The sequence below is a fragment of the Heteronotia binoei genome, chromosome 15 (genome assembly GCF_032191835.1).
Source record: "Heteronotia binoei isolate CCM8104 ecotype False Entrance Well chromosome 15, APGP_CSIRO_Hbin_v1, whole genome shotgun sequence".
Taxonomy (NCBI): Eukaryota; Metazoa; Chordata; class Lepidosauria; order Squamata; family Gekkonidae; genus Heteronotia; species Heteronotia binoei.
In genome coordinates, this window is record NC_083237.1 from 2459970 (window position 1) to 2473553 (window position 13584).

Below are 13584 nucleotides of genomic sequence, written 5' to 3' on the forward strand. Positions count from 1 at the left end.
CTCTGGCTGACCCAAGGCCATTCCAGCAGCTGCAAGTGCAGGAGTGGGGAATCAAACCCGGTTCTCCCAGATAAGAGAGCTCTGGCTGACCCAAGGCCATTCCAGCAGGTGCAAGTGGAGGAGTGGGGAATCGAACCTGGTTCTCCCAGATAAGAGAGCTCTGGCTGACCTAAGGCCATTCCAGCAGGTGCAAGTGGAGAGTGGGGAATCAAACCCGGTTCTCCAGATAAGAGAGCTCTGGCTGACCCAAGGCCATTCCAGCAGGTGCAAGTGGAGGAGTGGGGAATCGAACCCGGTTCTCCCAGATAAGAGTCCGCACACTTCACCACTACACCAAACTGGCAAAGAGTGAGACAGGCGCACAGAGGCTATGAGAGGTGCAGACTCAGTTGGAGATTTCAGACAAATGCCCCTCAGGAAGCTGCTTGATACAGAATCAGGCCTTTGGTCCATCAAGGTCAGACTGACACGGCTCTCTCTTCGTATCACCTCCTGTCTGGTCTGTCTTAACTTTGCTTTGGATACTTTTTTTTTCAGGTAAAAGTTCCCACAGGCAGAAAACAAATGTGACACTCGGCACAGTGACAGCTGGCACCTTCTCCCCCCCCCCAGAAGTTTTTCCTCCCCCCATCCCGTATGCAGTGCTCTGACAGCCTAGAAGAACAATACTCTTTGCAGGAAGCCACTGGGATTTTTCAATTTTTTACTGCTTTAATCTGTATTGTTGGGCTGTTTTAATCTACATATTATTCCATTTGATGTATATTGCCCAGAGCCTGGCTTGGGCTGGGAACGGGCAATTCAACAAGTCTAATTAATAATAATAACAACAACAACAACCACCTATCTGAAGGAAGAAATCACTGTTACATTCCCATTATACAGGTATGCAGATCCTACTTCCAAGTCTGAATGATCAAAACTGTGAACACGAGCCCCTGCCCCCACCCTGGGGAGCACTTCAGTCTGTGCTACAAGATTTGGTTGCTCAATAAGGAAGGTGAAAAGTGGGGCGAAGGACCAGGTACGCCGAGTAACTACAATGCCCCCAAACTCACTGGAGTTAGCAAAGGGGCAGGCTGTTTTCTTGCGAGGTCCCCTGCAATGTTATGTTATGACGGGGTGGTGGTGGGGGGGAAGAGGCCGCAAATGCAAGTGTCTGGTGTTTTAAATTTAGTTGTGTGTGTCAATAAGGATAGGACAGGGGGGAGGGCCTTGTGCGAGAGAAGCAGGTGCAATAAAAAAGAGGAAGCGTCCAGCAGCACCTCCAAGACAAACAAAATTTACGGCAGGGGAGGAACTTTTGTGAGCCTGAAGAAGGGAGCAGCGACTTCACGGAAGCTCCTCCCCCACCACCAATTTGGTTAGTCTTGAACAGGCGTGGCCAAACTTGCTTCATGTAAGAGCCACACAGAATAAATGTCAGATGTTTGAGAGTCACAAGACATGAATGTCAGATATTTGGGAGCCAGAAGGAAGGCAAAATGGAAAGAAAGCAAATAGATGAGGGGGGAGGTGGAGGTGGATAGAAAGCAACTTTAAATGTATCCTCCAAGCTGCCAGCTGACTTGGAGAAGTGATTTAAAGAGACAAATGCTTTCTCCAAGCCAGCCGACGGGGTGGTGTGGGGGCTTTGAGAGCCACACAATTTGTGCGAAAGAGCCAAAGTTTGGCCACCCCTGGTCTCGAAGGTGCTCCCGGATTCTGGCTCTTTTCTGCAGCCACTCATCAATATCTAATGGTAGCAGACCTCTTGACTCTTAGCCAAATGCGGGAACATCACGGCGAGGGCCAGCACAAGCTACTCCAGCCCATTGGACTCTCACCTCCGCCCTGCAGGACCTGCCACGGCCTCTCTCACTCAGCCCACCCAGCTATAGCACCGAGTTTCCTCGAAAGGCTGCTGTTCGGAGCGCAGCAAAGAAACATCAGGGAAGTTCTTGGAACGGCTTACAGCCCTGCAGACATGGCAAAGCTGATCGCTGCATTCCTCACCAAGCTGCCTTAGGCATTTCAGTGGAGGAGGAAAGTGCCGTCAAGTTGCAGCCAGCAAGAAAGAAGGTTTGCTAGGGCTTGCCTCTGCGTAGCGACCCCGGGATGCTTTGGTGTTCTCCCAGTCCACGGCCTACCCAGGGCTGACCCGCTTAGCTTCTGCGACTTGACAAGATGAGGCTAGCCTGGGCCTTCCAGGTCAGGGCAAGTTTAAAAAACAAACACGGCGATCCTGCCTCCAGTCTGGGAAGGATCGGTGCCACCCTGAGCCAAGTCACACCCCTCTCAGCCCGTGGGCTTCCGGGAAGACTGAGAAAGGCAGCCCTCCGCTCAAGCACCCCACTTCAGCAGGAAGAGGAGGCCGCCAACACTCCTGCCAGGGCCAAAGGGGGATATGAAACCCTATTCCCCCTTGCTGGGGAGTCTACACCCCTCATCTTTGCTGGGCAGGGCTGCACCTCCCAGAGAAGCTGCTTGCCCTGGAGACCCACCAGCCGGGCGCTCTCCTGGGGGTACCGCCCTTTGGCTGGCTTCCCCGTGCAGCAAGCAGGGCTCGGAGACCTGGCCAGCCTCGGAGGAGGGGGGCAGAGAAGGAACGCTCCACAGGTTTCCTCTACGCCAGGGGGGGCCAAACTGTGGCTCTTTGACACGTATTTTGTGGCTCTTGGAAGCCCCCACTGCCCCATTAGCTGGCTTGGAGAAGGCATTTGTCTCTTTAAAGGCATTCTCCAAGCCAAGCCAGCCGGTGGCTTGGAGAACGTGTTCAAAGTTAAAAGTTGCTTTCTTTCCACCTCTCCCCACCCCCGAAAAAACCTATTTGCCTTCCCCCCTTCCTTGCAGCTCTCAAACACCTGCTCCTCGTAGTCTTGCACCTCTCAAAACCTCTGATGTTTGTTCTATGTAGCTCTAAGCCAGTTTGGCCACCCTGCAATACACTTTCCCAAGAAGGCAAATGGGAGGAGGCGGGGAAAGGGTGAGTGTGTGGGGGGGAGCAATGAATGAAGGCCAGGAGTGGGGTGGGGGGGAGCAATGAATGATGGCCAGGAGTGGGGTGGGGGGAGCAATGAATGAAGGCCAGGAGCAGGAGTGAGGTGGGGGGAGGAATGAATGAAGGCCAGGAGCAGGGTGGGGAGCAATGAATGAAGGCCAGGAGCGGGGTGGGGGGAGCAATGAATGAAGGCCAGGAGCAGGGTGGGGAGCAATGAATGAAGGCCAGGAGCGGGGTGGGGGGAGCAATGAATGAAGGCCAGGAGTGAGGTGGGGGAGGAATGAATGAAGGCCAGGAGCAGGGTGGGGAGCAATGAATGAAGGCCAGGAGCGGGGTGGGGGGAGCAATGAATGAAGGCCAGGAGCAGGGTGGGGAGCAATGAATGAAGGCCAGGAGTGGGGTAGGGGGGAGCAATGAATGAAGGCCAGGAGCGGGGTGGGGGGGAGCAATGAATGAAGGCCAGGAGCGGGGTGGGGGGAGCAATGAATGAAGGTCAGGAGCAGGGTGGGGAGCAATGAATGAAGGCCAGGAGCAGGGTGGGGAGCAATGAATGAAGGCCAGGGGCGGGATAGGGGGGAGCAATGAAGGCCAGGAGCGGGGTGGGGGGGAGCAATGAATGAAGGCCAGGAGTGGAGTGGGGGGAGCAATGAATGAAGGCCAGGAGCGGAGTGGGGAGCAATGAATGAAGGCCAGGAGCGGAGTGGGGAGCAATGAATGAAGGCCAGGAGTGGAGTGGGGAGCAATGAATGAAGGCCAGGAGTGGGGTGGGGAGCAATAAACGAAGGCCAGGAGCAGGAGGGGTGGGGGAGCAACGAATGAAGGCCAGGAGCGGGGGGTGGGGGGAGCAATGAATGAAGGCCAGGAGCAGAGTGGGGGGGAGCAATGAATGAAGGTCAGGAGCGGAGTGGGGAGCAATGAATGAAGGCCAGGAGCAGGGGGGTGGGGGAGCAATGAATGAAGGTCAGGAGCAGGGTGGGGAGCAATGAATGAAGGCCAGGAGCAGGGTGGGGAGCAATGAATGAAGGCCAGGAGTGGGATAGGGGGGAGCAATGAAGGCCAGGAGCGGGGTGGGGGGAGCAATGAATGAAGGCCAGGAGCGGAGTGGGGAGCAATGAATGAAGGCCAGGAGTGGGGTGGGGGGGAGCAATGAATGAAGACCAGGAGCAGGGGGGTAGGGGGAGCAATGAATGAAGGCCAGGAGCAGGGTGGGGAGCAATGAATGAAGGCCAGGAGTGGAGTGGGGAGCAATGAATGAAGGCCAGGAGCGGAGTGGGGAGCAATGAATAAAGGCCAGGAGTGGAGTGGGGAGCAATGAATGAAGGCCAGGAGCGGGGTGGGGGGGGAGCAATGAATGAAGACCAGGAGCAGGGGGGTAGGGGGAGCAATGAATGAAGGCCAGGAGCAGGGGGGTGGGGGGGAGCAATGAATGACGTCCAGGACGAGTGAGGAGCAATGAATGAGGGCCAGGAGCAGGGGGGTGGGGGGGAGCAATGAATGACGTCCAGGACGAGTGAGGAGCAATGAATGAGGGCCAGGAGCAGGGGGGTGGGGGGGAGCAATGAATGACGTCCAGGACGAGTGGGGAGCAATGAATGAGGGCCAGGAGCAGGGTGGGGGGAGCAATGAATGAGGGCCAGGAGCAGGGGGGGTGGGGGGGAGCAATGAATGACGTCCAGGACGAGTGGGGAGCAATGAATGAGGGCCAGGAGCAGGGTGGGGGGAGCAATGAATGAGGGCCAGGAGCAGGGTGGGGGGAGCAATGAATGAGGGCCAGGAGCAGGGGGGGTGGGGGGGAGCAATGAATGACGTCCAGGACGAGTGGGGAGCAATGAATGAGGGCCAGGAGCGGGGGTGGGGGGAGCAAGGAGTGAAGGCCAGAGGGGGGTGGGGGGAGGCCGCCCCAGCAAGAGAGGGGGAGGGGGCAGGGAAGAAAGGGTTTGGGGGGGCAATATCCAGGGGGAGGGGCAGGTGGGGGTTGACTTTCCTCAATCCTCCTGGGCGGGGCCAGCCCAGCTGTCACTTTCCAGGCGTGGGGGGGGGGGGTGGGGGGTGGCGGAGGGGCCTGGCCGGGGGGACTCTTTCCCGTGGGCGGAGGCGCACTGCTCCCTGCGGCGGCCTCACCGGGACTCGATCCGGGTACTTCTTGCGGATCTTCTCGCCCTCGGAGCGGCGCTTCTCGAAGGGGTGCTCCTCCTTGTAGACGAATTTCATGGCGGCGGCGGCGGCGGCGGGCGGCGAGAAGGGAGTCGAGGGAGCGACGGGGACGGACCAGGCCGGGCCGCCTCACAGCAACACACTCCCCCGCGCGCAGGGATACTGGCGTTGTTACCACACGGCTCCGCTGGCGGCGCAAGGGGACGGCAACCGTCGCCCGCGCGCGACAGCCTTACGCCGAAATCCTAACGCCGTCGAGCGGGCTGGGCGCCCGTTGGCTGCGCTGCTTGCGTAGGAGGGAGGGCGTGCGCTGCTTGCGTAGCCTCGGCGCCACAACGCCGCTTAACGAGGGTGGGTAGCGCGCATGCGTACAAAAGCGGCGCGCGCTACGGCAAGAGCGGGAGCTTGCGCTGGCCGCGTAAAGCGCTTCCTGCGCGCGGAACGCAACGCGGCTTCTTCCTGGCATTCTCTTCCGCTTCGTTCGTGAGCCTTATGACCGGCAATGCCCCTCAGCCCCGCCAGGAATTTTCTCCGGCGGTACAGCCCGCGACAAAGCCCTGCGCCCAGCGCGATTCACGAAGGCCCTCTGGGCGCAAATGCTGCGCCGCTTGCGTTGAAGGGTTGACACCAAAACAAAATAGATCGCAGAGTGCGTTTCGCCGCCCCCTGCGCCAATTGTGGAGGGTCGCGCCCCATAAAGGGTAGCGGGACGCGGGAGACTTCAACGGACGGTGGAAATTCGGCCCCGCGAAGAGCGAGGAAAGGCCGGGGGGGGAGGGAAGAAAGGAACTGAGGCGCGGAAGGATCGGTCTGGAAGGACGCGGAGCGGTGAAGCGACCGATCATGTGCCTGACGTCAACAGAGAGGAATGGTCACGTGCGCCTAGATCCGGCAGGGGAGTGGCCGTGTGACAAGCGGACCAATAGGAGGAGGGGCGGCTCCCTGCTGTTGAGTGGCAGGGCGAGGGGAGGGGGCGCCTTGGCTGCAGCTCCCTGATCGAGAAACGCAGCTGCGGTTTGTGCAACAGCCCTGCGAGGTGGGCCGGTAGTGGACTCGCTTTCCCCAGGGCTGCAAACTGCTCTTCGGCCAGGGAGAGAGGCCAGTTGGGGAGAGCGCCTCGCAGGGTGAGGGGAAAAGGAACCTCCAGCACACCCAGGGAGCCGTGGGGGGAAAGAAAAAGGCAGGTGGGCGCGGTCAGAAACAGGTTGCAAGCAGCTGTGGGGGGGGAAGGCAGGCAGCCAGCCAGGACTGGAAGGTGCAAGGCTCAGGGCAGCCCCTCAGACCACCTCCTGCTCTTGCACATACAGCCGCTCCCCACAGTGGAAATAAGGGAGCAGAAAGGAGCCAAACTTCGCTGCAGCAGCTGCCGCAGCTACACGGAATGCAAGAAGAAAATTTTCTTGCAGAGTGGTCATGACAACAGCCAGACTGGGATATAGCTGAGCCAGTTTGGTGTGGTGAAGCGTGTGGACTCTTTATCTGGGAGACGGGTTCGATTCCCCACTCCTCCACTTGCACCTGCTGGAATGGCCTTGGGTCAGCCATAGCTCTTGTAGGAGTTGTCCTTGAAAGGGCAGCTGCTGGGAGAGCTCTCTCAGTCCCACTAACCTCACAGGGTGTCTTGGGGAGGGGGGGGAGGAGATTGTGACCGCTTTGAGACTCAAAGTATAGGGCAGGATGTAAATCCAATATCTTATCTTCTCCTCCCCCACCCCCACCAGGAGATGCTGGTCCAAGTCCCCTCCCCCCCCCCCCACAATCAATCCCAGAAGTGAGCAGGACACAGATGTGCCAGGGAGGTGAACTAGGAAAGCTTCAAGGCCTCAGCAACTCACAGGCCATAGAGGCTACCGTTTAGGAGTACGAGGCAGGCCATTCCAGCAGGTGCAAGTAGAGGGGGGGGGGGGGTGACCAGCAGGTACCAACAGCAGAGCTATGCAGGCTCCAGTTGTCCATGACCGCTTTGCCCGAGACCAGTGCACTGCCCTTCCCCACCCCCCCACAACACTCCAGGCCCATGCAGTGAACCCACCCCTCGCTCAGACTCTGCAGGCAGTTTGGTGTGGCTCCAAGGAGCCCCCCCCCCCCCCCGCAAACAAAGACTGGCATTTGACCACAGTCACCAATGCACACTTGGGAAAGGGGTCCAGAGTGGCTTCTGTCCTCAATTTAAGCCCCCCCCCCCCCCATGCTGCGTTTATAGGAATTCAGCTGGTGTGGAGAGCTAGAGATGGAGAGACCTCTCTCTGCCCAGTTCTGACCTCTTTTGAGGCCATTGTCCTGCTCCTTAAACTCTGGCATTCCTCTCCTCTCATCCCAGTGTAAGGCCCCTACCCCAATGTGTGCATTTGGCTAGACTCACATGTTCCCCAACCCCTGCAAGGGGAAACTGGAGGATAAAAATCCCTCCCCCTATGTACTTTAGCTGGGGGTGGGGAGGAGAATAAATATATTCATTAATTGCACTGTACAGTCAAGCCTCCTGAATAAATATGAAGCCTACATGGCAGGGGGAATTACTGAAAAGGAGTTTTCTGTGCCCTCCATCTTCCTCCCACTCTGCAGTTCAAGGCTGTAGCCACTCAGCCTTTGGTTCTGCCCCCACCCCACCCCCAACAAAGGCCCACCCCAAGGAGTCAAATCCTCAGTCCAGACCAGGGCAAAAGGACAAGCCTCATCTATCAATTCACGATCAGTTATGCCGAACTATCTAACAAGCCCTTCTCAGAGGAAGCGGGGGGGGGGGGGGGGAACTCTTTTTTATCTGGAAAGAAGAGGGAGAAAAAAAAGAAGCCAGAGAAGGAAGCTGTTTGTACAGGGAGCTAGGTCTTTAAAATGAGAAACGCAGCCTCGTCTCAAAGTGTCCGTCGCACTCCGGGGTGCGTCTGGCTTGTTTCACCCCCTTTCTTGCCCGTCTGCCTCCAAAGCAGCTGGAGTCACGCCAACAGTGCTGGTGCCCCCCTCCCCCAGTATCTCTGTCGGTGTCCACCCTGCGGTCGAAGAGCAGGTGTGCCGCGGGGGCACAGGCGGAGGTGAAAGCGGGTGCCCGTGGGCTTGGCGCGAGGGAAGGCCGGCCGGCGCCAAGTCCCTTCCCGCCGCTGCGCTGAGTCCAAACACGGCCGCCAGAGTCCAAGTGGCGAGGACAAGGAGGGCGGGCACGATGGCGGGGATAAGGCAGAGGTCGTGGGCCAAACCCTGAAGAAAGGAGGAGCCGCCGTCACCAGAGGCGATGCTGGTGGAGGTTCCGACTGAGCACCGACCGGACGTCTGCTGTGAACCTGGAGGGAGTGACAAAAAGTGAGTGCTGCTCTCCCATGAGGACAGTCTACGCTTAGCCCTCTTCCCCTCCCGCCACAAATGGCTGCGTTATCTGCCTGTAGCAGCTTTGGAACTCCCACCCAAGGGAGATGGGCCCGTCTCTTTCGATCAGGGCCTTCTGCCAGCGGGTGAAGACCTTTTTGCTTTGGTTGGCATCTCTCCAACACCAGTGACTGGCCTTCCTCCCGGCGGTGTTTGTGCTGCCAGTTGAAGGATTTCATATTTTTAGCCATATTTTTAACAGCTCAAATGTTTTAATATTTCATGTTCACCGTCTTTGGGATCGGGATTGGGTGAAAGGCCAGCGTGAAAATGTCTTCCAACACCAGAGGCAGAGCTCACCAGTGCAACAGAAAATTTAATAGCAATCCTTGCTTTGATGGCACCTAGCACCTTCCTTCTAGTGAAGATGATGATAATATTGAATTTATATCCCGCCTCCACTTTGAAGAGCCTCAGAGCGGCTCACAATCTCCTTTCCCTTCCTCCTCAACAGACACCTTGTGAGGTGGGTGGGGCTGAGAGGGCTCTCCCAGCAGCTGCCCTTTCAAGGACAACCTCTGCCAGAGCTATGACTGACCAAGGCCATGCCAGCAGGTGCAAGTGGAGGAGTGGGGAATCAAAACCGGTTCTCCCAGATAGAGTCCGCACGCTTAACCACTACACCAAACTGGCTCTCACAATCTCCTATATCTTCTCCCCCCACAACAGACACCCTGTGAGGCGGGGGGGCTGAGAGGGCTCTCACAGCAGCTGCCCTTTCAAGGACAACCTCTGCCAGAGCTACAGCTAACCTAAGGCCATTCCAGCAGGTGCAAGTGGAGGAGTGGGTAATCAAACCAGTTCTCCCAGATGAGAGTCCGCACACTTAACCACTACACCAAACTGGCTCTCACAATCTCCTTTACCTTCCTCCTCCACAACAGACACCCAGTGAAGTAGGTGGGGCTGAGAGGGCTCTCACAGCAGCTGCCCTTTCAAGGACAACCTCTGCCAGAGCTATGGCTGACCAAAGCCATTCCAGCAGGTGCAAGTGGAGGAGTGGGGACCAAACCCGGTTCTCCCAGATAACGAGTCTGCGCACTTAACCCCTACACCAGACTGGCTCTTCCCCAGAAGAAGAGCAGGAGTCTCTTTGCAGGACTGTGTTTGCCAAGGAAACTGTCCGAAATCTGACAGCCACTAGGAAGCCAGTGTGGCGTAACAGAGGGGACAAGGATCTGGGAGGGCGAGATCTGAATCCCCACCCAGCACGAAGCTCACGGGGTGACCTCTTATTATTATTTAAAATGTTTTGATGGTGCCTTGCCCGCCGATCGAAGTCCACAGGGCAGCATGCACAAAACAATCTAAACATTTGTCCGATTAAAAATACAGGTGGGGGTATTCATACACGCACACCGTGTGCGCATGTGTGTGTGTGCGCGCACGCGCACCTGGAAGTCATGGCAGCCTCTGGTGACCGACCCCTACTGGGGGCCTGGAGAATACTGAGGGAGGGGGCTGAATAAAAGCCAGTCCCCGCCTCCCAACTGCTGGTATTCCAAGGAGGTTTCCCATCCCAGTACTTGGCAGAGTCCGCCCTGCTTAGCTGCTGAGCTCCCACAAGATCGGGCTGGCCTGGCTACCGAGCGCAGGGTTTCCAGAGTAACCATTATTGAGGGTATGGCAAACAAGCAGGAAAGGCTTCACCTGTTGGCAAAAGACACTGATAGAGGGAGACAGATGTGTGCGGTTGTGATAAAAAAGGCCAACGCCATGCTGGGAATTATTAGGAAGGGAACTGAAAACAAATCAGCCAGTATCCTAATGCCCCTGTATGAATCGATGGTGCGGTCTCGTTTGGAATACTGTGTGCAATTCTGGTCACCACACCTCAAAAAGGATATCATAGCATTGGAAAAAGTCCAGAAAAGGGCAACTAGAATGATTCAAGGTTTGGAACACTTTTCCCATGAAGAAAGGTTAAAACGCTTGGGGCTCTTTAGCTTGGAGAAACGTCGACTGCGGGGTGACGTGAGAGAGGTTGACAAGATAATGCCTGGGATGGAGAAAGTAGAGAAAGAAGTCCTTTTCTCCCTTTCTCACAGTACAAGAACTCGTGGGCATTCAATGAAATTGCTGAGCAGTCGGGTTAGAACGGATAAAAGGAAGTACTTCTTCTCCCAAAGGGTGATTAACATGTGGAATTCACTGCCACAGGAGGTGGTAGCAGCTACAAGCATAGCCAGCTTCAAGAGAGGGTTAGATAAAAATATGGAGCAAAGGTCCATCAGTGACTATTAACCACAGTGTGTATATATATATATGTGTATATATATAAAAAAATATTGTCCACTGTGTGACACAGAGTGTTGGACTGGAGGGGCCATGAGCCTGATCCAACCTGGGTTCTCTTATGTTCTTCTGTGACACAGAGTGTTGAACTGGATGGGCATTGGCCTGATCCAATATGGCTTCTCTTCTGTTCTTAATCTCCCTGGGGAGCGAGCTCCAAAGCTTAGGAGCCACAACTAAGAAGGCCTTTCTTGGGTTGTGCCCCCACCCTGTAGCCTCAGATGCCTGGGGAACCACAGTAGGGCCTCCAAAGATGAAGAGACCAGTCCCTCTCTTTCTCAGAGCAACCTGCCATGCGGGGTTTCTGCAAGGACAGAATCCAGGGAAAACTGTGTACGTAACTCTGAGCTCCCCGACAGAAAGGTGTGGTTAAAAAGTGAGCCGACAGACAGATCAGATCAACGGCACAGGGTCTCGCTTCTTCTTTGGTGCAGCACACACAAATAGCCCAGGCCCCAGCCCTGGCTTTACCTCAAGGCATCAAGCATGGGGAGCAGGTTGAGGAGAGCTGTGTCGCTGGGGTCGCTGAACCAGGACTTGATGGGGATCGCGTTATCTGCCAAATAACACAGTGGAGTTAGCCAACACTTCGTTCTTTCAACCCTGGCCTTGGTCTCACTGAGTGACAAGCCACTTTGGGTGGGGCTCTTGCCCCCTTACTCCCCCCCAACCCCGCCTCTCCCCGGGCTCCTCCCCAGAGCACAACCCAGAAACTGAACCTGTCTGTGAAAAGTGGTACAACCCATATGAAAAGAGCAAGAGTCCAGAAGTACCTTAAAAGACTTAACATTATTCATGGCAATGAACATAAGAAACTGCCTTCTACTGAATCAGACCCTCTTTGGTCCATCAGCCAGTCTTGTCTACTCAGACTGGCAGTGGCTCTCCAGCATCTCCAGCTGAGGTTTTTCATGCCTCTTTGCCTGGACCCTTTTAGTTGGAGATGCCGGGGATTGAACCTGGGACCTTCTGCTTACCAAGCAGATGCTCTGCCACTGAGCCACAGCCCCATTCATGGTTCTCCAGGGTCTCAAGCTGAGGTTTTTCATGCCTCTTTGCCTGGACCCTTTTTAGTTGGAGATGCTGGGGATTGAACCTGGGGCCTTCTGCTTACCAAGCAGATGCTCTACCACTGAGCCACAGCCCCATTCATGGCTCTCCAGCATCTCCAGCTGAGGTTTTTCATGCCTCTTTGCCTGGACCCTTTTAGTTGGAGATACCGGGGATTGAACCTGGGACCTTCTGCTTACCAGGCAGATGCTCTACCACTGAGCCACCATCCCTCCCCTAATGTATGAGCTCCCCCCCCCCTGCCCACAAAAAGCGTTAGTCTTGAAGGTGCCGCTGGCCTCCTGCCCTTTTCTGCTGCCACAAACAGACGAACAGATGTAGCCGAAAGGACGCGAGGAAGGAGGACTGACTCCCACTTGCGGAGCCAAGGCTGCAAGGAAAGCAGGAGAGCGTCATCTGCCAACCAGGCTTCGTGTGCCGAATAAGGAATGTGTATTTTGAGCTGAGGAGAGGTTTGTGAATGTCTGAGTGGGTTATGGTGTGTTAAGGAAAAAACCCTGAGGAAGCTGTGAAGGTGAAACGCTGTCACAAGTCGGCGAAGTGTCGGGGTGGTGCTGCTCTGGCAGCTCACGAAGGATTTTTGCTTCGGCGGCGTATCACATCGCTACACCGGATTCCAAGCAACCTGGATTTATTTCTTACAAGAGCTACTGAAGCGGATTTCCTACTGGGCTTTATGGACACAATATCTGAAGTTGGACTGCGTGTTTGAACTGGAAAATAGGACCTAGAGGAAATTGATTTCATATACAAGGTGATTATGTCAAGTGCTGGATGTTTATGAATTGTGTGTAAATTTTGTTGATCGTACGGTGTGAATTCGATTGTATATTATATGCAATACTGTGACTAGTATGTATATTTCAATAATTTGAATATTGGCTTGCACAGTTTATTTCTTCGCTTCAGTCGTTCCTGTGCGTTCCTTACTTCTTCCCTAACCAGGTTTCTTTGGCAGTTATTTGTAGCCCCTCTCCTGCCACGGGGCTCCAAGGCAGAACCTTGCCTTCACTCACGCAAGCCTGGGGGCAAGGTGGTAGAAAAAACACTCTGGTAAGAGCAGTGGGACACGCATGGGTCTGCAGAGAAGGCAGTCTGCCCTGGCCTGAGTCTTCCTCCTAGACCTCTCTGCTTAAGGGTGAGGGGAGGTGGCAAGAGATCCATGGGGCAAAAATGCTATGGAAGATTTTCTCCTGCGGAATGAATAAAGTGTTTTTTAAGGCAAGGTGTTCACTCATTCACAATTTGTAGTGTGAGCGTTCGTACGCCAAGCAAACATTAAAAAGGTAAAGGTAGTTCCCTGTGCAAGCACCAGTCGTTTCCGACTCTAGGGTGACGTTGCTTTCACAATGTTTTTCACGGCAGATTTTTTACGGGGTAGTTTGCCATTGCTTTCCTCAGTCTTTTACACTTTCCCCCCAGCAAGCTGGGGACTCGTTTGACCGAAGCATGGAAGGCTGAGTCAACCTCAAGCCGGCTACCTGAAAACCCAGCTTCCGCCAGGGATCGAACTCAGGTCGTGAGCAGAGCTTAGGACTGCAGGACTGCAGCTTTACTGCTCTGTGCCACGGGACAAACATTAGGGAATCATAATCGCTGTGTCTCCTGTAGACAGAGATGGCACATTCTCAGGCAGACGTTATGTGTGGGCTGCCTTCCACTGAACCAGACCTTCTGGGTCAATCAAGAAGAAGATGACGATATTGGATTTATATCCCGCCCTG

General features: G+C 55.4%; 2 protein-coding genes across 2 annotated transcripts in view; both read right to left on the minus strand.

Annotated features, from left to right (window-relative positions):
• GABARAP (GABA type A receptor-associated protein) overlaps nucleotides 1-5443 on the minus strand; it is a 14735-nt gene extending 9292 nt beyond the window's left edge. The window contains exon 1 of the mRNA XM_060256722.1: nucleotides 5102-5443. Within this exon, the coding sequence (XP_060112705.1) occupies nucleotides 5102-5191 (90 nt within the window). The 5' untranslated portion in view covers nucleotides 5192-5443. The remainder of the gene's footprint in view (nucleotides 1-5101) is intronic.
• A 2500-nt stretch (nucleotides 5444-7943) lies between these two features.
• CTDNEP1 (CTD nuclear envelope phosphatase 1) overlaps nucleotides 7944-13584 on the minus strand; it is a 33431-nt gene continuing 27790 nt past the window's right edge. Inside the window, exons 7-8 of the mRNA XM_060256365.1 lie at nucleotides 11261-11345; nucleotides 7944-8412 (exon numbers count right to left, since the gene is read on the minus strand). Coding sequence (XP_060112348.1) covers nucleotides 8352-8412; nucleotides 11261-11345 — 146 coding nt within the window. The 3' untranslated portion in view covers nucleotides 7944-8351. The remainder of the gene's footprint in view (nucleotides 8413-11260; nucleotides 11346-13584) is intronic.